The sequence below is a fragment of the Nuphar pumila genome, chromosome 15 (assembly GCF_984573655.1).
Source record: "Nuphar pumila chromosome 15, dmNupPumi1.hap1.1, whole genome shotgun sequence".
NCBI classification, from domain to species: Eukaryota; Viridiplantae; Streptophyta; class Magnoliopsida; order Nymphaeales; family Nymphaeaceae; genus Nuphar; species Nuphar pumila.
The window spans coordinates 79,008,568-79,032,923 of record NC_143263.1 but is presented as its reverse complement, the minus strand read 5'-3'; the positions used below and the strand labels follow the sequence as shown (position 1 = coordinate 79,032,923).

The window sequence follows — 24,356 nt, the reverse complement described above, 5'->3', positions numbered from 1 at the left end:
CTCTCATCTCTTCTCTATAAATGTGTGTGTGTGCATGTGTAAAGGTTGAGAGAGTGATGGGTAGTTTTTAGGCTTTTGTGTGTTTGAGTGTGTTGTAGTGAGGTTGTTTGTAATTTTGTATTTCTTCTTTGTATTATTTGAATTTCATTCTTAATAAAATTATTCATTTTATAATTCTTGTGTTCCATCTTTATTTCTATGGTGAGCTTGTATTTAAATACATTTTATTTTGTTTTTGGTGTTCATTCCGGTTTGCATCGGGATCCATGCTTTTTTCGTGACACACGTTTTGTAAATCAATTCACTAGTGATACTGGAGAGCATGCTTAGAGGACGTAAACATATTAACTTACCTAATTCGGAAAGTTGCTAACATGAAAAACAAAACCATCACTAGGAAACTTAGAACTCTATATAAAGGTATTTCATTAATTTATTGTATTGTGATCTAATCACTAAATATAAAATTCAGGTATGGAGGAGAGACCATTCACTTTCAAATCACAAACCTCAGATCTCATCTATGTAAATCTTCTTTTACAATAAAATATTAATTAGCACTAAAGCAAGACTTCTACAGTTAAGCACCATCTGATATTGCTCCTCATGTCTCTATTTTTCTCTCTCTATTATTACTTCTTCATGTTTTAAAAAATTCTATAAAACCCTGTTCATGGCACCAGACAATGACGGAAATTGCTGAAAGTGGCATTACTTAGCAAGTACAGTTCTATCTGCACCCACCAACTTATGTAGGGAGCAAACCCTTCACAATATGCACCTAAAATGAAGGAAATTTCAGCCTTTAGGCCTTGGATGAAGCTTCTTGTGGAGCCTGCAGTAAAATTCAAATTGGTATAGGCTAACACAATTAGTGTAGGATGACGCCAGCAGTTCATGTCAAACTACCTGTCATCGAATTGCAAAGGTGCTGATATCAAGGGGTCTTTAGAAAATCTCTTCACCACTCATACTTACCTACTAAATCCCCCATTTTGAAGAGACATGGTTGTCATTCCTTGCATCTTATACAGATATATTCATGATTTTCACAGAAGAGCAAATAATCAGATGTGTGACACATGTTTGTGATCTTTTGTATGAATAAAATATTCATCTTTCTCTCTGAGAAAAAACAGTCAAGTACATTCATCAATGACCAAAATTCCTTCAAAATTTTAAGATACTTGATTTGGTAATAAAAGAAAATTTTCATCTCCGTTCTAACAATAACACCATAAAGCAACAGACAAAAGTAAAGAGGCCAGATTAACTGCTACAATTGAAAAAAAAAAAAAACATACTTAACAATCATATGAATTGCTATGTGCAGCTTAACAACATTGAGGTGTGTCCAACGTACCCAGACTGTTATCTGCCCCATCCAATGCATGTTTCATCTCCTTTAAATTAACTGATGGCATCCCTGAACCCTGTGATGGATGTGTTAAAAGCGTTTGGTTCACATCCTCAGTGTCAATCATCATATGTTTCACTACTGATTTCTCAACGCCAGTAATACCTTCCATTGAATTCAAATGCCTATGGTGGATAAACTCGTTTGACTGCACAAGTTTGCCATTCTCAGGCATAACCAAAGAACCAGAAAACATGGCCGAGTTGTAGTTTACATTGCCACTATCCAGCTTTCCAATTATCCCATTTCGTGTAAATTTACAAAAGGACAGACCACTATTTTCAAACTTGGAAAGACCTTTTAAGTGATTATAAGATTCACCATGATTTCCATTAGAGCTTGATATGTCTACATGTAAACCATCATTCTCGTGCACCTCCAAACCAACTCTTTGATCCCTCTGCCGAAAATAGCCACCCTTGAAATTATTCCTGACGCTCACCTTCAAAGAATCATCACCACCACCAGTTCCCACCTCATGACCTTTTTTGCAATTTGTTTGAGAACCACTAGAATTCGAACTCGGACGCTGTGCTTTCCCCCCATCTTTCCTCCTCCCCTTAACAAGCCCCTTCAGTGGGAAAACCCTAACCCCATTATCCTCCCCCAAGATCATATGGCCCATCAAGAGTCTTATCGCATAAACCGGCAAAACGCAATCTATAACAGCACACTTCACCATATCAACAGCAACAGACCCTTCCCCACTACCACCCACAACCCCCAGTTTCGCACCCATGACCCAAATTTTCTTCTCAGACAACGAATGCAACGCAAAGACATTGACAGACCCGGAGGTCCTCACCGAAAACCCATGAGCAAGATCAAGCGCCACCCCGAAATCCCCACCTTCGTCGATCGATCCATCTCGCTCCTCCCGCTTGAATTTGAGCCGGGCACGAACGAAGCCCCCATCCTCTTTCCGAAGGATCCACGCTCTGAGCATCGTCCGCACGCCACCCTCCCTCTCCGGCATCACGGATACGAAGAGGACCCAGCCACCATCATCGCCGCCGCCCGGACGGTCGTGGAGCCGGAGGAACGAAGCGGAGGAAGAAGGTGGGTTGATGAAATTGGGGGTCCGGAAGGAGGGGAATGGGGAGGGAGAGGGAGAAGGGGAAGGTGGGTACAGAAGGATTGAGGAGTCAGAGTGCACGAGAGCAAGAGAGCGAGAGATGGGTTCGAAAAGGACGGAAGAAACCACCAGAGAAGGGTGGTGGGTTCCGGGGAGATGGAGCCTGCAAGCCTGCATAACATCACCTGCTGCAACCCTTCATCATACTCACCAATATGGCCAGCAATCCACCACCACCACCATGACCAATTGTCATAATCACTACCACCTTCTACGGCAGCATGGAGCTGGTCCTCCTGGTTCAGGGGAGGGGGAGAGGCCTTGGTTTATTGGGGAACTTGAACGGTTGAACTTTTCTTGAGTCTACTCTGTTTGAATTTACTTGTCATTCCACTAGAATAGGTGTTGACCATGTTTGAGAGATTGGTCCGTAGGTAGACACACGAGGGTTAGGCTTGGAGTCCAAACAGACAACAGGATTTGGCGATTTGAGTGGCGTTAATCTCCGAGCCAGGTTTTGGATTACGATTCTGACTCGGGTCCTAAAAGTTCGCATCCTGCGATATAGGATACAAAGGATCCTATGTCGATCCAAGCCCTCCAATTGATGCATCTAGACAATTAGGATCAGTTTACATAATGTAGGCCAATCCTACCTGTTGGTTGGATGGTTAGGAATGAATGTAGGATAGAACCCATCTTATAATGATGGGATCGGAACTCGACTGAGATCTGTTTGGAAAGTAAGAATTGAAAAGGAATTGGAGGGAATCCGAATAGTTATGAGAAACCAAGGTTTTCATTTTCGTACATTTAAGCTATATATTTAGAAGCCAGTAGTTGGGAGGCGCCCTCGTGGCCAGTGGGGGTGATATAGAAGGTGTTGAGATGATGGCACCGGATCAAACTCTACTGGCACACAGGTGTATCCCCACCACCACCAGTCTCCAGCCTTTGGTGCCCTGAGATTTGGAACGGAAAGGGAGGTGGAGGAGATTTGGCAAGCCCTACCCATAGAAGGGTGCCCTCATCTCAGGATTTCAACTACAACCATAGAAGGATGTGGTGAAATCCACTCTTTTTATTCCCTACCCATCACCCCTCTCATAGCCTCCCACTTGACACCGACTCCCAAACATAGCCTTTAAGTTGTTTAAGACAAAAAATTTGGTAGCATGGAAAGAATAAAAAAGGAATTTGCATCAGCTATTTCCTTCATAATCCTTGTTTCAGTTTCTTCCATAAGGAGAAGGTAATTGCCGCATCCTTCCTCTCCCAAATACCACTTCTCAAGTATACTTTGATTTGAATGGGAATTGATTTTGCAAAATGACCTGCTTGGAATATGTAACTAGGACGTTTAAGGAGTTTATGCATTTGAAGAAGTGGTAGCTCCCAAATCCATGATTTAGTGTAAATACAAAGGAGAAAGGGCCTCACTTTCCATCCCAAATACATAAACACCCGTCCTACCACCGAGATTCCAAACAGGACCACCAAAGTAGTTTGACCAAGATTTTACCTCGGGACCACCAAATGCATAAACGCCCATCCCAGCAATGAGATTCCAAACAAGCCCTAAAATGCTTTGTCGAATTCTAATGGATTGTAAAGCTTCAATCTCTCTCTCTCCAAATATCATCTATGAGTTATGTCATGCATGATAATTAATTTATAGCAAGCATGTATAAATTATTATTTATGAGGTCTTTAAGTATTAAACTTTAATGATAGGAGGGAATCTAATATAATGAGTTTAGATGGGCTCACAAATACCCTATGCATATATGGCTACAAAACAATTTAAGCTTGTTATCCCCTAATCGTAAGAAAAGAATGATGGGTGTCTATAAATATAAGTTGCATTAAACAATGGCCTTAATAAAAAATAACTCAAATTTTTAGATTTTGTGTACACCTTGAAAGAGATGTATTTTATCAAAAATTCTGGATTTTGGGTACATCGTGAAAGAGGTGTATGTTACCGAAAATCCTTAGTCTACCTTGAAGAGGGTAGGTGGTACAACACTCTCATGAACATTGTTGTTTTTGTAAGAGCGAAGCATCTTACTTGTATATTAATCCTCAAAGTTAGAGAGTCGAAACTACCGTGCGACCTAGGTGGTATGTCTCAGGACTCTGCAGAGTTGTAGGATCGATCATGTTTGTTTTATGCCACTGAAAAAGCTTCTCTCGGCAGTGGATCTCTACCAGTAGATCCTGACTTGGTTAGTAACTCGAAAAAACTAAAATACATAGCATAATAAACCCCAAGTAAACTTGTTTGTGTTTGTGTCATATCCTTCGAGTACCCAATAAGACTGGTAAGCAAAGAAAATAATACATTAGTTGAATATGTTTACTTTTTTATTATGCAATTGTATTTATGTTATATATGTGTTGAAAGTATGCCCTTGATGAGGTTGATGTTTAATCAATGATATGTTCTCTTAATATGCTACATGAGTTTAACTATTGTAGTTATCCATATGAATGCATGATGATTGCTAAATTGCTTTGTGTATACTCTAAAAGAATCATTCATTTTCATGTATACTTAGTTTTGTATATGCAGAAATTGTTATTGTATTTCTATTGAGACTTGATGAATCTGACTCTTATATTATTAATATTTAGGTAAAGAGTAGAAAGTTGAGGCGATGACGAGATGTTGCCGATGGTACCAATGATCAATTCTTAGATCTTGGATTTATTTTGAAAACACTTTATGAATTGATTATAATTTGTTAATTATTTGATTATGTTTCTAAATAATTCAATTAAATTCATGAATGATATTGTTTATTTACTAATTGGATATCAAATTTTTTAGTTAGAATTGAATCATGAGTTGAACCTGGACCCAAATCCAATGCGAAAACTAGATTCAATCCCATGTCGAGTTATCATATGTATAACCCATCCTAAATTTTTAACTAAAATCAAATGACTGTTTTTCATTGTATTTTCGGTATTTATTTGATTCAGGGTTTTTATCCTTGGTTATCTCTTTCTCAAACTCAATTCTAGTGGGATACTAAATGTTAGCGCTTGTGCACAAGCTAACTCTTTAGAGCTTAGTCCAGAATCCAGATAGAATAATGCCATAGATAAGGCTTTGCATAAAAAAACTCTCATATTTTTGGGTTATAAATTTTAGGGAATTACAATGCCTGTGAAGGTACACAATCTGATGACCAATATTGCATGAATCCAAATATTTTGACACAGACCGATATTCTTCACCCGAGTTAATATGAAAAAACATAATTTTTCTGCTAAACAAGTTTTCTACCAAAGCCTTAAATTTAAAAAAAAAATCCAAAACTTTATATTTATACATGAGCATATATATATATATATATATATATATATATATATATATATTTGTGTGTGTATGCATTCATATAGTGCATATGATGGCAATATCTACCATGAGATCTAATGTGTTTACCATAAAGGACAAGAGAAATCATAGAATAATTGTGGTAGGGAGCATGATAAGTGACCTGTATGGGTTAAAATGGATGGATATGGTCAAGCTTTTTTCTCGACTAGGTCTCAGACAGCAGATCATGATACGTGGCATTGTAAGCTGGAGCACATCCACTGCAAGGTAGTTGAATTCCTTGAGAAAAATAAACAGATTGAAATAAGTGCCAAGAATAATGATATTTCAGTTTGTGTTATTTGTCAAATGAGGAAGACGTAGACTTCCCTTCCTTTCAGTTGAAGAGCACTGTCAAGAAGTGTTTGCTAAGGTTTATAGTGACCTTTGGAGTTCAGCACTAGTTAAATCTTATTTAGAATTTAGATTTTATGCAGTATTTATTGATGAATATTCTTGCTTCACGTGGATTTACATGCTTTAAGGCCAAGTCACAATTGTTTACTATATTCATTGAGTTTCACAATAAGGTTGAAAACCAATTTAACAAAAAAAAATCCTAGTTTTTCAATCCGACGAAGGGGGTGAATATAACAACAAAAACCTCATTGAATATATAAAATCTAATGGAATGCATCACATTAAGGTGTGTCCTAAAACGCCTGAACAAAACAAATTAGTTGAGCGGCATCACACTAAGTACTGAGCTTGGTTTGAGTGTCATTTCATAGTCATTTACCAGCTCGCTTATGGGTCGAAGCTTTTTGAACAGCCATGTGGTTGATTAATCAAATTTGAATGCTCAATCTCAATGTGAAGTCACCTTTTAAACTTGTGCTTAAAAAACTACCTGATTATACATGTTTGAGAACCTTTGGGTCTCTATGCTTCCCATATTTGAAAGACTATGCCAAATCTAAGTTTGAATCCAAGTCCATGTCATGTGTGTTTCTTGGATACAACAAACATCATAAGGGACATAGGTGCTTATACCCTCCTTAGGACCGTGTTTGTATCTCAAGATACGTCGTCTGTCGTCTTTGATGAAGGTGTCTTCCCTTATAGAAAATCCGGTCAGCTTTTCCCGACAGCGAAAAACAATGAGGATGGGATTAGTTTTCCAGATTGGAATGTGCCTTTTAGTCCTGGAAATTCCCCTCTAACAAGTTAGAATGGTGATCGTTTGAGTGATGCTCATAACGTTAGAATATGTTGTAGGAATGATGATCTTATTGATGAAACAACATGTCAATATTTAGCTTGAGGTTAAAGATGATATCCAGACTGTTAATGTTGACATTCATGCTGAGAATAGAGTTGAGAATGAGATGATAGAACAAGAGATATCATCTCATTCCTCAACTCAAAACAGTCATCCCATGGTCACCAAGATGAAAGCTAGAGTTGAAGCCTATAACCCTAAATATTTGCTTACTCTCACTGTCCATGACACGTTCAGTGAAAGCTGCCTCAAGTCATCATAGATGTCATCAAGCAAGTTGATTCCAAGAAAACTTGATATGAATGTTATTGGGACCAAGTGGATTTTAAAAAATTAAACTCAAAAGTGACGGAACATTAATTAGAGCGACTCAAGGCCAAGGCCAACTTAGTGGACAAAAGATTTAATCAAGACCTAGGGGTGGACTTTGGTTCTTTGGCATGCCGCTGCATGCTCAGCATGTAGCAGCGCTGCATACAATATAAAGTCTAGCTGAGTTTTTGACCTCCAAATAAAAAACTTGGTTTCATATTTAAACTTTTCACTGTTCTTTTCACTTTTTCTGTTAATATCATCCCCTGGTGATGACACACTGCATGCAAGGATGTGGTGCACGGCTATTGGCTGTCACATGCTTGTTCTTATCAAGAAACATATCGATGTTATTAGGGATGGGCAACGGGTCGGGCGGCCCGGTGAGAAGTCGACCCGGCCCGTTATGTGCTGGTTTTGAGTCAAGGTTTTAAGTTCGAGATCATTAGCTACCAGGTCAAAATCCAGTTCGTTATATACATGGGCCAGGTCTGGGTCGGCCCATGGGCTACCGGGCCAGCCCAATGAGCTTGAGCTATTTAATTAATTTTTTAGTAATATAAAATTACAAAAATTAACTAATTACATAGTAACTTAGTAACTATTACTTTTTACCTAATTAGTTGTATTACTTTTATGAAAATTAAAAAGATAATTAATTGAATACATGAAAACTTGTTAATTATTACTATTAGCTGGTATTAGTTGTTCAAACCCCATGGCCACCCTAGACATACTTAAAAAAAAAAAAAAAATTAAATTGCCATATGGAGGTTTTTTTATTTGGGCAAAGAAAGACTAGGTCTCAGGGGTGGCAAAATCTGACACGACCCGCCAACCCGCTTCTTAACCGGGTTTGGGTTTGGCTTAAACGGGTTTGTGTGGTAAACGGGTCGACCCGCCTAACCCGTTTATTAAACGGGTCGGGTTCGTGTTAGGGGTATGTCAACCCGGCTGACCCATTTAATAAACGGGTTAAGTGGGCGGGTCAACCCGTTTACCCAACCCGACCCGCCTGCCAACCCGTTTACCCGACCCCGACCCACCCGTTTATTAAACGGGTTAACAGTGTCATGTCAAGTTACCCGTTTAATAAATGGGTCGGGTTCGTATTTGCCACAGCCGACCCGTTTAATAAACGGGTCAGGTTCGTGTTGAGGTATGCTGACCCACCGACCCAATCTGCCAACCCACCCACCAACCCGTTTATTAACCGTGTTGTGTCGGGTTAATTACCCATTTATTAAATGGGTCGGGTTCGTGTTTGCCACAGCCGACCAGTTTAATAAGTGGGTCAGGTTCTGGTTGAGGTATGCTGACCCGCCGACCCGATCGGCCCACCCTACCCCATTGCCACCCCTAGGTCTCAGTGGTACAGGGTGATTGATGAACATTATAAGAGAAGGAGAGAGAGCATGAGCCAACACCAAGAAATTAATTTATTAAAAAATAACCTGCAAATAGGTTTGAGTCGGGTTGGGCTGAACCCGACCAGCTTTGCATCGGCCTATTGAGTCGGGTCATGGGGCTGCTGTTCAAACTTGAGCTCATTAAGAACCGAGCCAAAACTAAGCCCATGAGTAAATGGGTCAGGCCATCTCCAGGCCGAGCTCTAAATGGGTCTGGGCCAGCCGGCCCGGCCCGATGCCCATCCCTGGATGCTATCTAGAGCCTATGGGTAGGGTACTTCACTTGATGGATGATGATGACGACTCCTGAATTTTGCATGTCAGTTGCTATCTGTCCGTATTTCTAGCCAAACAAATATCCAGATACGTGTAAAATTCCAGGGTGCTTTCCCTCGCCCACTGGAGACAGTTTCTATTGGCATTGTCATTGTACCAAGGGACACACCGATCAAGTGCAGTCACACTGCGCACACCTGACACGCATTTCATATCTGAAACACAGCTTGTCAGTTGTGGGGCCCTCCAAAACATAGAGGCAGATCAGGTGCGCAACAAAATACAGTGTGCAACGTGATTGCACTACAACACAAGGACAATTTTTTCAATTATTTAATTAATCAAAACATTTTTTTTATGTTTTAAGATATGAAATATATTTATCATTGATATATTTTATTAAAACTATTGAATTTTATTAAAAAATAATAAAATAATGTCTATATGTGTCATGGGCATGTCATGTGCCATGTCCCGATGTCAGGTTAGGTCACTACATGCACAAGGCCAAAAATGGTGTGTCCCTATCATGCAACTGTGCTCATGCATAGGTCGCTCAAATACTAACTTTTTCATGCATGGACTACACACACACACACACACACACACACATATATATATATATATATAGAGAGAGAGAGAGAAATGTGTATCTTATAACATCATTTATCTTCGAGACACTTTTAGAAAATATAGTTGCATGTATTTTTCTTTAATTTAAACCCATAGCTCTATGCTTTATTTAGTATAAAAAATGTATTAGTTTAAGCTCTTTTGATGTTTAGATACATTTTTAACTCAATAAAAAAATCAATGGCATATATTGTATCAAAAATTTGATTAATTAAAAATCAAGAATTCTTGTTAAATTTATTTGATCCAAAACATGTTTTTTAGTAAATAAGCAATAATAAACACATTTATAGGTTTGAATTAATCAAAAAAACTTGGATAAATATGTTTTTTTAAGGTCTGAAAAGATAAATGGTTTGGAAGATACACATCTCTCTCTCTCTCTCTCTCTCTCTCTCTCTCTCTCTCTATATATATATATATATATATATATATATATATATATATATATATATATATATATATATATATATATATATATATATATGGCATACTACATGATAAACATCCATAGTTTTAAATCTCTTTTCTTTTTTAATGCAAGCTTTGAGCATAATTAGGTGAGACAATGCTATAAGCTTTTGCATTCTCAACTGTTGACAAGGACACGCCATTTTGTTGGTGTGCCTGATGACATGACCAAACACGCTGGGATACGATGACACAGATACTGACATTTAACTAAGTTTTAGTAATATGTCCCTAAAAATGCATTTTTAATGTATTAAAGTATCAAAAATACTTTTTTATTAATTAAAAGATTAAAAAACTCATGTCCTCGTGGCCTTTTTTCTCAAAAGTTTTTGAATTTGCATGTAGTACTCGCGTCGTGTGTTGTATCATACCTGTATCTTTGTGATCAAGGTTCATAGACCTGCAATGAAAAGAAAATGGATGCATATCTCAAAAATCCTGAAATTTTTGGACTTCTGAATTTCATGTAACTAGTAAACTGTGTTTTTGCTTATAGAAACTGGATTAGTAAAATATTTCATAAATGCATTTCATAATCACGGCCTTGTGTATGGATCATCATCACAAATTCCAATTAAGATCACAGCTAATCCAAGTCTGTGGCCCGGTTCGTTCTGATAGACTGCCTCATTAAAAAGATAATACTGCACTGAATTCCAATTAAGATCACACCGATTTTGCTTGATAATTTCCTTGGGATGGGGGATACGGTTGTTATTCTCAGGATGACAAGGCTGATCGTGATCGGTCTTGTTACTATCTTTAGCATAACTAATCTTTCTAACAGCCTCCCTCAAATCAAGCCGTCTGCACAAACCAAGATTATTTCTGAGTTGTTCAAATTATCTTTTGCCAAAAGATTTAGTAAAGACGTCTGCTAATTGATATTGAGATCTGATAAACTTTGTAGCTAGTTGCCCTTCAGCAACCTTTTCTCGCACATAGTGAAAATCAATCTGTATGTGCTTGGATCTGTTATGAAAAACATGGTTGGTTGTCATATGAAGTGCACTCATATTGTCACAATGAAGTATAGGAACTTTTAAAATTCGAACTCCAACGACTTTAAGAATAAGCTGCAACCATGTTATTTCTGTTGTTGTCTAGGCCATGGCTCGATACTCAACCTTGGCACTTGATCGAGCCACGGTCCTTTGCTTTTTGGTGTTCCAAGACACACAGTTGGCCCCCAAGAAGACACAAAATCCAGATGTAGATCTCCTTGTAGTTTGACACCCAGCCCAATCAGAATATGAGAAGCCATATAACTCGAGAGAACTTTGAGATATTATATGCAACCCAAAATCAATGGTTCCTTTAACGTATGGAAGGATTCTCTTAACAATGTGATAATGGATCTCAAGAGGTTCATGAATGAATTGACTGACATAGTTAACATCGAAGGATAATTCTGGCTTTGTGAGTGTTAAATATTGCAAGGATCCAACAATTTTCCTGTAAAAGGTAGGATCACAAAAGGGATCTTATTTAATATCCTTATATTTTTCACTCATAGGAGTTCGGCAAGGCTTGCAATCGAGCATTTTTGCCTTTTCAAGAATGTCGGAAGCATATTTTGTTTGACTTAAAAGAAGTCCACTCTCCTTCCAATTGACCTCTATCCCAAGAAAGTAGTGAAGCTTTCCAAGGTCTTTGACAGAGAATTCTTGTTGAAGACTTTTGACAAACTTTTCTAAGAGGTTAGAATCACTCCCAGTCAAGATCATATCATCAACATAAATTAAGAGAACCAAAATAGCTTCGGATTCATAATATACGAACATAGAGAGATCAGCTTGGCTGACATGAAATCCATAATCCAAGAGAAATGTGCTTAGCCAGGAAAACCAGGCTCGTGAAGCCTGCTTGAGCTCATAGATGGCTCGAGATCATTTATAAACGTAATTGGGATGAATAGCATCCTCATATCCAGTTGGTTGTCTTATGAAAACCTCTTCTGAGAGAAAACCATGCAACAAGGCATTTTTAATGTTGAGTTATCGAATACTTTATCTTTTAACCATAGCAACTAAGAGAACTATTCGAACACTATTGGGTCGGATAACAGAGGAGAAAGTATCATGGAAATCGATGCCCACTACCTGAGTGAAACCCTTGGTGACAAGACGTGCCTTCAGTTTTTCAAGAGTCCTGTCGGCCTTCAATTTTGTTTTAAAGACCCAACAATATTCATGTCTGGGGTTGATTGAACAAGCTCCCAGGTGTTATTGGACCAGAGGGCTTGCATTTCCTCGTCCGTAGCTCTTTTCCACCCAGGGTGAGATAATGCCTCTTGAACACTCATGGGTTCTTTGAGTATATTTGGATAAAGTTCATGCAAGTTGGCATATTTAGGATTGGGCTTAGAAATACCTGTCATAGATCTAGTTATCATGCTTCGAGGAGGGGTGACAAAATTTTCATGAGTAACGGTGGACCGATTGCTTTGGTTCGGTTCTTCAATATACCCAATGAACCCTTGAGTAGGTAAGTTTTCATTCTCATATGGAATGGAAGGAACTAATAGTTCAGAAACATCTGGATGAGGATCATTGGGGAAAGTATGTTGAGTTGATCTTTCATTTTTCAAGTTGGTCTCATCGCCAGGTCGTGATCCTTGATCAGTGATAGCCTCAATATCTTCAACAGTATTGCGAGCTTGAAAAATCGATCGGCTTATGTGGTCATTGGAAGCTTTAACATCCCCACGATTGGTACACCAAGGATCAGTATAGGTGATGTCCGCCTCGCATGAAGATGAATCATAAATCTGCCAACAGTCCATATCTTTGAAAGTACAATAATTTGTCTCAGTGGTACTTGTATCATAAAGAGAGGAAGGACTTTGATAAGGAAAAGTGCTTTCATCAAACACATGTCGAGAAATATAAAATGGTTCAGTTCTGGGATACAAACAAATATATCATTTATGATAAGCATTATAGCCAAAGAAAACACAATGCAGAGATCTCAGGTCAAATTTATTCTTGGTGTAGTCCCTTAAATAAGGAAAACACCTGCACCCAAAAACCCGGAGAAAAGAGTAATATGGTTGCTTATGATTCAACTTCTGATAGGGTGAAATCATTTGAAGAGTTGACGAGGGTAACCGATTGATTAGAAAAATGGCTGAACTAAAAGCTTCAAACCAAAATCTCTTAGGGACATGAACAAGAATAAGCATTGTCAATCCAAGCTCAACTATATTTCTATGTTTCCTTTTGGCCACCTCATTTTGTGATTGGGTGTGGGGGCAGAAAAACTGTTGTTTGACACCCATGCTTCCGAGAAGAGTAGAAAATCTTTGGCTAATGAATTCTCCACCTCCATCTGATTGAAATATTTTAATGTGTTTGCCATACTGTCTTTCAACATAGTAATTAAAGTGAGAGAAGCATTCAAAAAAATCTGACTTCTTTTTCATCGGATAAAGCCAAGTAAATCTACTGAAATCATCAACGAAGATAACATAAAACTTATATTTGAGATGAGAGATCACTGAGGTAGGTCTGCACACGTCAGAATGAACTTTTTTAAAAGGTTCTTGACTAACACGATCATGATCCATGAAGGGAAGTCTACATGATTTTCCCATTTGGCAACTAGGACAAAGGCGCTCATGCCAAGCTTTAGCTGAAATTATTCTTGTGAATGTGTTGCACGATTCCCATGTGTGGATGCCCAAGGCGCTCATGCCAAGCTTTAGCTGAAACACACTTAAATCGATGAGAAAATAAAGTTATTGTTTCATGAAGAAAATAGTCCTTCACTTTTACTCCCCTGCGCTATTATCTACCATGTTTTCTTGTCTTTTATGACACAACCAGTAGCAGAAAATTCAAAGTTATAAGGCATATCGCTAATGAGTTGACTAACTGATAGTAAATCCTTCTTTAACTCAGGAACATAAAGAACATTGTTCAGAGGAAGGCATTTTTGAACTACCGATGGAGGCTTCTCCGACATGCGAAATGCACATATATTTACCATTGTTGGTCATAACAATATCTTTACCATGATTGGGGTGTAAATTTCGAATTTTACCTTGATTGCTTGTCATGTGAGTTGATGCTCCTGTATCGGCGAACCACTAGGTATCCTGATTATCAGCAAGGGTCATGGCAGCAAGAGTCGTATGAGAGGATTCAGCTTGATAGGCGTGGTTGAAACGTTCAAAACATTTGATAGCCGAGTGATATCGCTTTCCATAAATCTGGCAGACAATGATTTTCTTACTTTTCTTGTCATCATTAGGCTTAGAAGATTGCTCAGAATTGCCTTTGAATTGATTAAATCCTGGCCCGCATGTAAAAAATCTGCCACCACGGCCGCGCCAGCCACTTCTTCTTTGATTGATCATGGCCATATAGGGAGGATTGGTCTGAATCTTATGTCGAGCATCGAAACTCTGAAGAAGGGGAACAACATTCCTATATAAAGGAACTGGTGGTTTTAACATACAGGTGACAAAGGATTCATATCCTTCTCCTAATCCTTGAAGAAGCCAAAAGACACGAGCTCTATCTTAAACTGGTTTTCCAATAGCAGAGAGGTTGTCACATATGCTCTTGAATTTTCTGACATATTCAGAAAGAGGATCATCATTTTTCTCCAAGGTCGTTAAGAGTTGAGTTAGGTGAAACTCATGCTCTTGAGATTCTTGAGCAAAGGACTCAAGAAGAGCATTTCAAATGTCTCGAGACGTGTCTAAACCAACGACAAGTCCCAACACACTTTCAGACAGGGTGCTAGTTATCCACCCTTTAAGGAGATGATCAGATTTCTGCCATGCAACAAAGGTGGGATTGACATCCCCTTTGGTCGACGTTCCATTGTCTTCAAGAAGAAACTGTGATGGAGTTAGAATTTCTCCTGTTATAAGACCTTGAAGGTCCTGACTTTCAATGAGTGCCAAGATCTGCGTCTTCCACAAAAGATAGTTGTCCTGATTCAGTTTCAAAGAAACAAAGTTCGACACATTAATTAAGAGTCGATGGGTACGAAAACTGGTTTGAAGACGACATAATGAAAAATCAAAGAATCAGCTCTTATACCATATAGAAAAGAAAGAGCAGAAGAGAGAACACAAGAAATAACGTGGTTCAGTTCAATAAGAACTTACATCCACCGCCCAAACTATCCTTGCACCTTATTATTCATTGAAAGCCAAGAACAACTTAAATACAATGCAAGTTAGGCACAACCCGAAAGTAGCCTAAATCTTAACGATAGATTTGCATAGCTCAATCCTGCCAGATTCATCGATACTCATTTGATTACTTTCAGTTTTGATATTCCTGAAATCGTGGATCCGATTTTGCTTGACAATTTCCTTGGGATGGGGGATATGGTTGTTATTCCTAGGATGACAAGGTTGATCATGATCGGTCTTGTTACTATCTTTAGCATAACTAATCTTTCTAACAGTACTACTTTATGCAAATTATGATTTCAATTATTTACTTTTTCGTTGAAGACAATTTTAACATGAAGAAGGAAAACCATAAGGCACTCTTGTTTTTAGAATTATGGAAAAAAAATAACACTCAATATAGTCATGTTTTATTCACAAGAACAAGAAGGGGTGGGCAATGGGCCGCGCAGCCTGATGAGCCAAGCCGACTCGGCCTGCCGTGGGCTGGGTTTGGGCCACAGTTTTAGGCTCGGTCTTGTTAGGTACTAGGCTTGGGCCGGCCTGATGGGACATAGTTATTTATTAATTTTTTAATAATATAAAAATAAAAAATTAACCATTACATAGAAACTTTGTAATTATTACTATTATACCTAATTAGTTAGATTAATTTTATGAAAACTAAAAAGATAATTAATTGGGTGTATGAAAAGTTAATTATTACCATTTATAAATGAATTTGGGTTGGGCCTGACTCACTTCACATTACTCCAATGGGCCAATGGGTCCCATCATGGGCTGCTCTTCAAACCTGAGATCGTTAAGAACCGAGCCCTTTAGTAAATGAACCGGGTCATCTCCGGACCGGGCCACACTTAATACCCGGTGAACCGAGCTCTAAACAGGTCGGGATTGAGCATGCCCGATGACCACCCTACCCACAAGAGCTTCTTTCATCGGGTAGAAGCGCTTGTGAATAGGGCTGTCAACAGGTCCACTTTGTATCAGGTACCCGACCTGAACACTTTTTCCGGGTATGAGCAGGCCCAAACCTGACTTGAGAATTATGTGGGCCGGCTTTGTGTCATGATTTTTGTCGGATATCCTACCCAACCTGAGTATTTTATATATATTTTTAATAAAAATAAAAATTTTAAATGTAGGTTCGGGTATGAGATTCTATTTTTGTGATCCGATAGAGGGACCCGAACCCAAACCCGGTTAATACTTATATGGGTGGCTCCGGGTCACCAAGTGCTAGGATGTGATGACTTCAACACCTATACCTATATAGGTAGTATTAAAACTTTCTTTTCTGGATAATCCAAGGAAAACAGTATCCTTCTCAAATCACTGACGGCACATGAATTGGCTGGCTTCCAGTTGATAAAAATTTGAGGTCCCCTACCCACCGGGGGAGTAGACCTAGCTTCGACCTTACCCAAGGGATGCCACATGTGGGTTTCAAACTTGTGACGTCCTGTCAAAAAACATGTATTATATGAAGGAATACTGTAATAAGAATTACTAGTTGTTTTTTTTTACCAATGCTTTGATTTTAATTATTACTCTTTTCGATAATTTGTACAAGTCAGTATTTTGAAATATTCCAAAAAACATCTCCATAATAATACAGATAGATGTTTGTTAGTCATAAACCAAAATTTTAGAATTGGCAAAGTCAGTAAGACGTTGATGTGTGTGAATTCTTGTCCACACTCTTAATGTGGCATTTTTAACTCTTAAAAGTTCGGAAAAGCAGAGTCCACTTTTAGTAGAATGACTCCCAAGTTGTCTCGGTACTTCTGGCACAGGTACCCAGTGAAGCGTCTTATTCCTGTCTCAACTATAGACTCAACTGGACCAGGGCTCGGCTTGGTTTTGGATCATCAGCCTGAGTTTTTCTAAAACTTGATCCACTTTGACCAAGTGGTGAGCGTCAACTTGAAGTTGCTGAGCATGTGCCCTATGCACTCTTGCCCAGCTCTACATCTCAGAAAAGTTTTGCTGGAGTTGCGACTCTGTGTGACTTAGCATGACCCTCTTAAAGTTGGCAACCATGTGGATGTGATACAGACTCCATACAACACAAGGACACGTATTTCTAATATTTAGTTTTTGTATTTATCAAATAGAAAAACATATTTATAAATAATAAAATATAAAAACTTATTAAAAGACAAGAAGAAAAAAATTCAGAGAGCATACCTGGAATCCAGCCGGCGATGAGGTAAGGACGTTTGCTTTCTTTCTTCTTCTCTTTTCCGGTTTGAGGGCTGGCAGCCATGGTTGTCGCCGAGTTGCAGAGAAACGAAAAAAAAAAGAGGGCCTTGCAGCAGAGAGAGAGAGAAAGCCGGGCCGGGTCAGGTCAGGCATGTGTGCATGGCGTGTCGTGTCTCCTACACACAGGAGCCCAACTAGAGTACCCGGCCCTATGACATAGTTGGCAAGAATCAAAGAATTGATCCCACTCATTTGGGAGGCACCATTCATGGTCGACAATGACCAGCTTGCAGCTTTCATTGAACTCATCAGACCACGAGTGTGGCATAAGTCAGGATAAGGAGACACCATTGAATGAGATGACTGATGGATCCCGAACTAGGGATAGGCAGTGGACCGGGGGATAACGGGGCTCCGCCCTGTCTCCCCCCGTTTGGACCGAGGATGAAGGGCATGAAACGGGGATGGAGGCAGGGATGAAGGTTAAAATCTATCCCCGTGTAGGGTTGGAGGCGAAGATGGACTTACGCTTTTCCTCGTCCCGCCCCATCCCCGTCCCAATCCCCACCTAGCCCCGCCCCACCCCGTCTCCAATCCTTGACTATAGACTAAGGGGAAACGCGCCCCACCCCACCTCGCCCCCATTTTGACCAGAGATGAAGGACATGAAAGAGGGATGGAGGTGGAGGTTAAAATCCATCCCCGTGCAGAGATGGATGTTCAGATTTTGAAACGGGGCGGGGGTGGAGACCTTGTCACTGCCATCCCTATCCGGAACCAGTCATCCATCCCCTGTCTTCCTACCTTAACGTCATACTCCTCGTGAGATTTTAACGCCATAGATGAATTCAACATGGCCAAGTTGATAGGAATCTATTCTTCAATTTTGCTTTTCAAAAAAAAAAACAAAACTTTTTAATCATGACATTTTGGCGCTTTTGCTGTCGTTGGTTTTTGAATCGCCAGAAAATCCAGCATACAAGTTGGATTCTGGGGATTAATTAAAATGCAGATCACTGTGGTGTCAGATTTGACGAAAACAACCCATAATAACAAAAGAGTTAATTTTGTATGCAGCGGCATTTATCAAGATGGACACCGCACCCATCTCAAGAAATGTTAAGATGGATGGCAGTCAGGCAGGTCGCTCATGCCCACCATGCAGCGACGCTGCAATGTGGATTCTATTGAAATCTAACAAGGGGTATGACAATAAAATAACAAGGTAGGGATGAATGGATTTCGTATGACTGATGCAGTGTGATGACTAACATAACCTGAGACGGCTCGGCCGATTCTCCCAATAGAGGCACAACTTTTTATACACAAAAAATTTCACACTTGCTCTTCAACTAGGCAGAATGAAAGCAACCCAACACAGACAAAATTGAAACTGCATCTAAGCCCACCCTCATTCTACAAAAGCAATCATAACAGCAATCAAAAATGAATTCAAAAAACCAAAAAAGTGGGATAACTTTTCTTTCATCTATCTCCCTCCCTGTCCTCCCACCACCCTATCTCTCTCCCTCTTGAAGGATGGACCATGGTGTCAAACCTTTAAGATTTGAACATGAAGAAGGGTTGCTGCTACAGGCGTGCATTACAGGGGATGCAAGTGAGACAGGCAGAAGCATCTCCCAACTTTCTGCAGCAACCATCAAAAGCTTTAGGGAGTCAAGGTCTTTTCGCCATTCCACCATCCCAAGCGCTGCCTCTTCACCTGGTTACACCATCAAAGGTAAGCATGTCATACAGACCATTGCCCAACTCACCATTCATCTCTCTCTCTCTCTCTCTCTCTCTCTCTCTCTCTCTCTCTCTCTCTCTCTCTCTCTCTCTCTCTCTTGTTAATTCTCCCTCCTAATTCACCATTCATCTTCCTTTCTATGGTTCTCTCTCCATATTTGATCACCAATTTCCTTATCCTTTTGCAGGCCAAATTGACCCATCAACTTATTCATTCACTGAGGCACTAAGAGGTAACTTTTTACAAAAAGATTATGCATGCGTACAACCACTGAGCATGTTTATAGAGAAGTTTGGTATAACACATATATATATATATATGTGTGTGTGTGTGTGTGTGTGTGTACAGAGAGAGAGGACATGTTAAACCATGATTCAAAGGTTAGATTTTGCCTTTGAAGGTTTTTATTATATATAAGAGATAATGTTTATTTATTTATAATGTGTGTAGCGTCTAAAGATGGCCTGCACAAAAAGCAGCTCCTTCATATGTGCATCGAACTAATTAGATATTCAAATATAATGTTTACAACCTAGTTTCTGCATTATATGTATGGATATTTCATTGTTTTGTGTATGTGATATGTGGCTGGTGGTAAAAAAGAGTAGGCATACAGCAGGCAAGGTGCGGGTCAGGAAGGGAGAGCATGGTGCCAATGAGATTTTTTGAAGGCAAGGTTTTGAACTCAAAGTGGGATGAGGCAGAGAAGTACATCAGCAATCCATTGTCTGGGGAAGTGCCAATCCAGTGCCTTTCTTCATGTATGGCTGGCACATGGGCTGGGCGTGCCCGTGCGGTGCCTGCCTTTACAAGAATTTCCAAGTCTGCCCCTCTCACATTCCCTTCTCATGGATACACAGAGCACCATTCAATCACCATTCCCTCAATTGAAGAAGTCATCCCTTCAGGTTCAACTCCTCATGCTTGATTACAGCTTCTTATGCTTCTTTTTTCTCATGCAAGTAATTTACATATAGGGGACTAATCTATGGAGATTTCTCGTTTAGCGGTCTCAGACTTTAAATATTTAAAATAAGGCCTCATTTTCTCATAAATGGCTCTCATAGCCTCATGAGTTACTTTTTCATCAACTGTTGCTTGAAAATGACAGTTTTTAACCTTTGTTAAAGATGGTCCAATATCCCTTTTTCTCCACCTTAAAATGTGAGAGACAGGGTTAAATTTGTAATTCTATATTGCAAATGGGTGTTGTTGAACAAAGGATGTTAATTCCTGAAAATGCAAGGCATTTTTCTTAAATATTTAAAATCTGAAGTGGCTAAACTGTAAAATTTTCATAGGTTAGGTGCCCATACGTAAATTATCATTTTTATACTCTTGGTTTGAGTATGTGCATTTATGGATAGCTGAAGCACGCATGCGTTTTTATGTGTTCATGTATAATGGCTTGTGTATTGATGTATAGCAATACAGGCAATGCAGAGATTGGAGAATTGAAGGGAAGAAATGGGTCATGGATGAGAGATGTTGGGACCCAAATCACTGCACTTGATTGTAGCTCTAGCAGCCAAAGTAATACATCAGCACCAATACAAGAGGAGAGATCAGAGAGTTTTAGATTAATGGGAAGAAGGTGTATTATCTTCCATCATAAACCAAAATCCAAAGAAATTCTTGAGGTAAGGGTTCCAACTTTTTACCTTTGTTTTTTAAACTTTTCCTGAAAACTGTTTTGTTATTGCTAAGTTGTACGTTTATACTCGCAGCTCAAGTTTTACATATATTCATTATAGAACAAAATCATTTTTCCTTTCAAAACCACATGACAGTTAAGATAAAAAATTATTAATGCTTTAAAATTTACTCTAGTCGTAGCTGCCTGCTATAAGTTTGCTATCCTTTGATTAATCAATTATTTTAGTTGAATGCCTACCAGGGCTCATGTGGTAGGGGCCACTTGTGAATATCACCAAGTTAAGAGGACGTCAGGAGTTCAAAATCCAAGGGTACTGATCCTTTACTGCAAGACCGAAAGCTGGACGTACTTCCTGATAGGCTAGGGGGCCTATGGTTTACCACACCAATGAAGCCGTGAGTAGGGGTGGCAATCGTGTCGGGTTGGCGGGTCGACGCGACGGGTTGGTGGGTCAGCATACATCAACCCGAACCCGACCCGTTTATTAAACGGGTCGACTGTGGCAAACATGAACCCGACCCGTTTAATAAACGGGTAACCCGACACGACCCGCCAACCCATTTAATAAATGGGTTGGGTCAGGTAAACGGGTTCTCAGGTTCGCGGGTCGGGTTGACGGGTCGATCGGGCTGGCGGGTTGACGGGTTGGCAGACGGGTTGGCGTGTTGACCCACCCGCCTAACCCGTTTATTAAACGGGTCAGCCGGGTTGGCATACCCCCAACCCGAACCCGACCTGTTTAATAAACGGGTTACACGGGTCGACCCATTTATTAAACGGGTAAGCCCAACCCGAACCCGCCTAAGAGGTCGGGTTGGCAGGTAGTGTCAGGTTTTGCCACCCCTAGCCGTGAGGACGGCAGTTTCTCTCTGATTATCCAAAAAATCATCAGTTGCACATTAGTTCTAACTGCATAATAAATTAACTTGTTCACTTTTATTCAACAAAATATGGGGCAAAGATGCCTCTAGGGTAATAGGGTCACCCTGCATAATAATATATATATATATATATATATATATATATATATATAGAGAGAGAGAGAGAGAGAGGGGGGGGGGAGGGGAGGAAGGGCACAACAATAGGGTCACCCTCTTATTAGGGGGATTTCCAGGTTGCCCACCCCGGCCAGTATGCAGCTCCGCCCCTGGGTGAATGTGTTGGGGGCACTGATCTTGAATTGCCTTTTTATCAACATTGGCACATATTTATCATAATTGCACTATGACGTTTTCTCAATATACTAATGAAGGTTCCCAAATTTTGGTAATTCTCGATTTTTTAAAACCAAATGACCTTAGGTGAACCAATGAAAATGACATGACCCAATAGTGGTTTTGATAACTTTGATGGCAAAATACGGACTCCTTTTTCCATAGTACAAGTAATTGACGAGATATCCAAGATGGGAAGAAAACAAAGTTCTTTAAATGCTTTTGATGTACAAATTAACATTACTATTGCATTCTCCAACCCAATCATTATTTGAATTTTCAACTTCTTGTACTATTTCTCATGCTCAATCTATCATGGTTATGAACCAAAATACTACATGGTGGATGGGGCACCAAACATTAGATACAACTATACAGATAATATTTTTGTTTTCTACAGCTTATTTGTTTTTTTTTTTAATGTCCGGGAACCTTTGCTGAGAACCGGGAGTCTCAATGGACCCACTCTTCAGCGATACAAATCACGATTGCACCACCATGAGTTATGGCACTTTAGTACAGGGAGTGTGTATGCACTGTGTTGTGTGTGATACTTGCATGCGTTATATGGTCTTATGTGGTCATGGTTCTCTCTCTCACTTGACGTGTTTGTTGTACAGAAAGAACTCAAGAAGAAAGAAGCGAAGAGCAAGAACAGTGAGCAGAATGGTGAGAGGAAGAAGGTCATGAGGGCATGCTCAGGGTGGAAGACGTGGTGTTCTTGCAAGCAGGAAAGAGGGAAGAAGAGAGAGAAAGCAAGAGAGCGTCCACAAAATGCAAAAGCTGGAAAAGAGCTCACAATCATTACACTACGAGCGACTTTAACGGAGTAAAAAGAGAGAATCCCGGCCGGCCACAAGATTAGAACCAGTCATTGACAGTAGCTTGTCTGCTTGTAAAAGATGGGCTGGTCATGTCACGTGTATGCCTTTTATGCTACAAATGGGAATCAGGACAGTCATGCCCATGGCCTCCTGTCGAAGGACACTCTCTTTTCTCTTTTCATCTGTTTGTTTCTTTTTACCTTATGTTGTTGAAATATGTACTGGATCTAAATGGGTTGTCACAAAATTCAGGCCACTTTGGTTCCTTTATGGGATGTTTGATGGATTGTCCATAGTTGGACGAAATGAACAAAAATAATGGAACAAAACATTGGTTACTGTTCCAAGTCCAACGTTTGTTTGGACCTTACTCAAATGCTATGTTCCAAATGTCCGTTGTTTGACCATAATGTGTGGATAACTTGGTCAGACCGCAGATCTCGCCTTCTCCACCACACTGGCAGCAGATCTCGCCTTCGACTTTTTGGCAACATCGAAAACCCTAGCCAAGAAACCGTTCTCCAAAGGATAAAGAACCGTCGATTTGCCCTTTGCGAACAACTCCCTCAAGAGACGGGCGATTCGATCATTGTCCCTCTGCTCTGATTCATCGACGGAGGCATCGTCCTTCCTCTGGGCGAGGCGAAGGCGAGAGTAGGTCTGCTTTCGGCTTCCAACGCACTTGTTAAAGATGGACCGATCGATCTTCGGGATGTACCCCTGCCTGTCGGGAAGAGCCACAACAGCAGGGGCGTGCCCTTGCCTATCGGGAAGACCCACGGCAGCAGGGGCGTACCCCTGCCTGCCGGGAAGAGCCACGACAGCAGGGGCATGCCCTTGCCTACTGAGAAGACCCACGACAGCAGGGGCGTGCCCCTGCCTGCCGAAAAGCAAATGGTAGCAAGGGTGACTGCTCTTGCTGAAGCCATGAACATGCGACAGAGAGAGAGTGGGAGGGCACGGCAGAGGGGCCGTCGGCCTCCTGTCGTCCCCCCAACAACAGAGGAAAAATGAAGGACGAGGGAAAAGAAGACAAAGAGAGAAAGAGAAGGAAAGGCGTGGCAGGGGGCCACCAACCTCCTACCAGCCTTCCGACGAACACAAAGAGTGAGGGGGAGGTGCGGTAGGGCCGACGGTCTCCTGTCGGCCTTCCGACAAACAAAAGAAGAAGAAGGGAAGAAGAAAAAGAAAAATACCTGAAAGAGGGGGCATTGTCGTTGATGTCGAGCTCCCCTATGGAGTCACCGGCGACGGGAAGGGAAGTGGGTACCTGCGAGGTTGTCAGTGACGGCGATCAACATAAGGAGGCGGCGGCGCCGGGGCTTGTTGGAAACCGCAACGAGAGAGA

General features: G+C 40.3%; 1 protein-coding gene across 3 annotated transcripts in view; it reads right to left on the bottom strand.

Annotated features, from left to right (window-relative positions):
* LOC149815707 (uncharacterized) overlaps positions 1 to 2,830 on the bottom strand; it is a 28,035-nt gene extending 25,205 nt beyond the window's left edge. For all 3 annotated transcript variants that reach the window (XM_089988255.1, XM_089988256.1, XM_089988257.1), the window contains exon 1: positions 1,364 to 2,830. In XM_089988255.1, the coding sequence (XP_089844381.1) occupies positions 1,364 to 2,669 (1,306 nt within the window). In that variant the 5' untranslated portion in view covers positions 2,670 to 2,830. The remainder of the gene's footprint in view (positions 1 to 1,363) is intronic.
* Between the last annotated feature and the right edge of the window lie 21,526 nt (positions 2,831 to 24,356).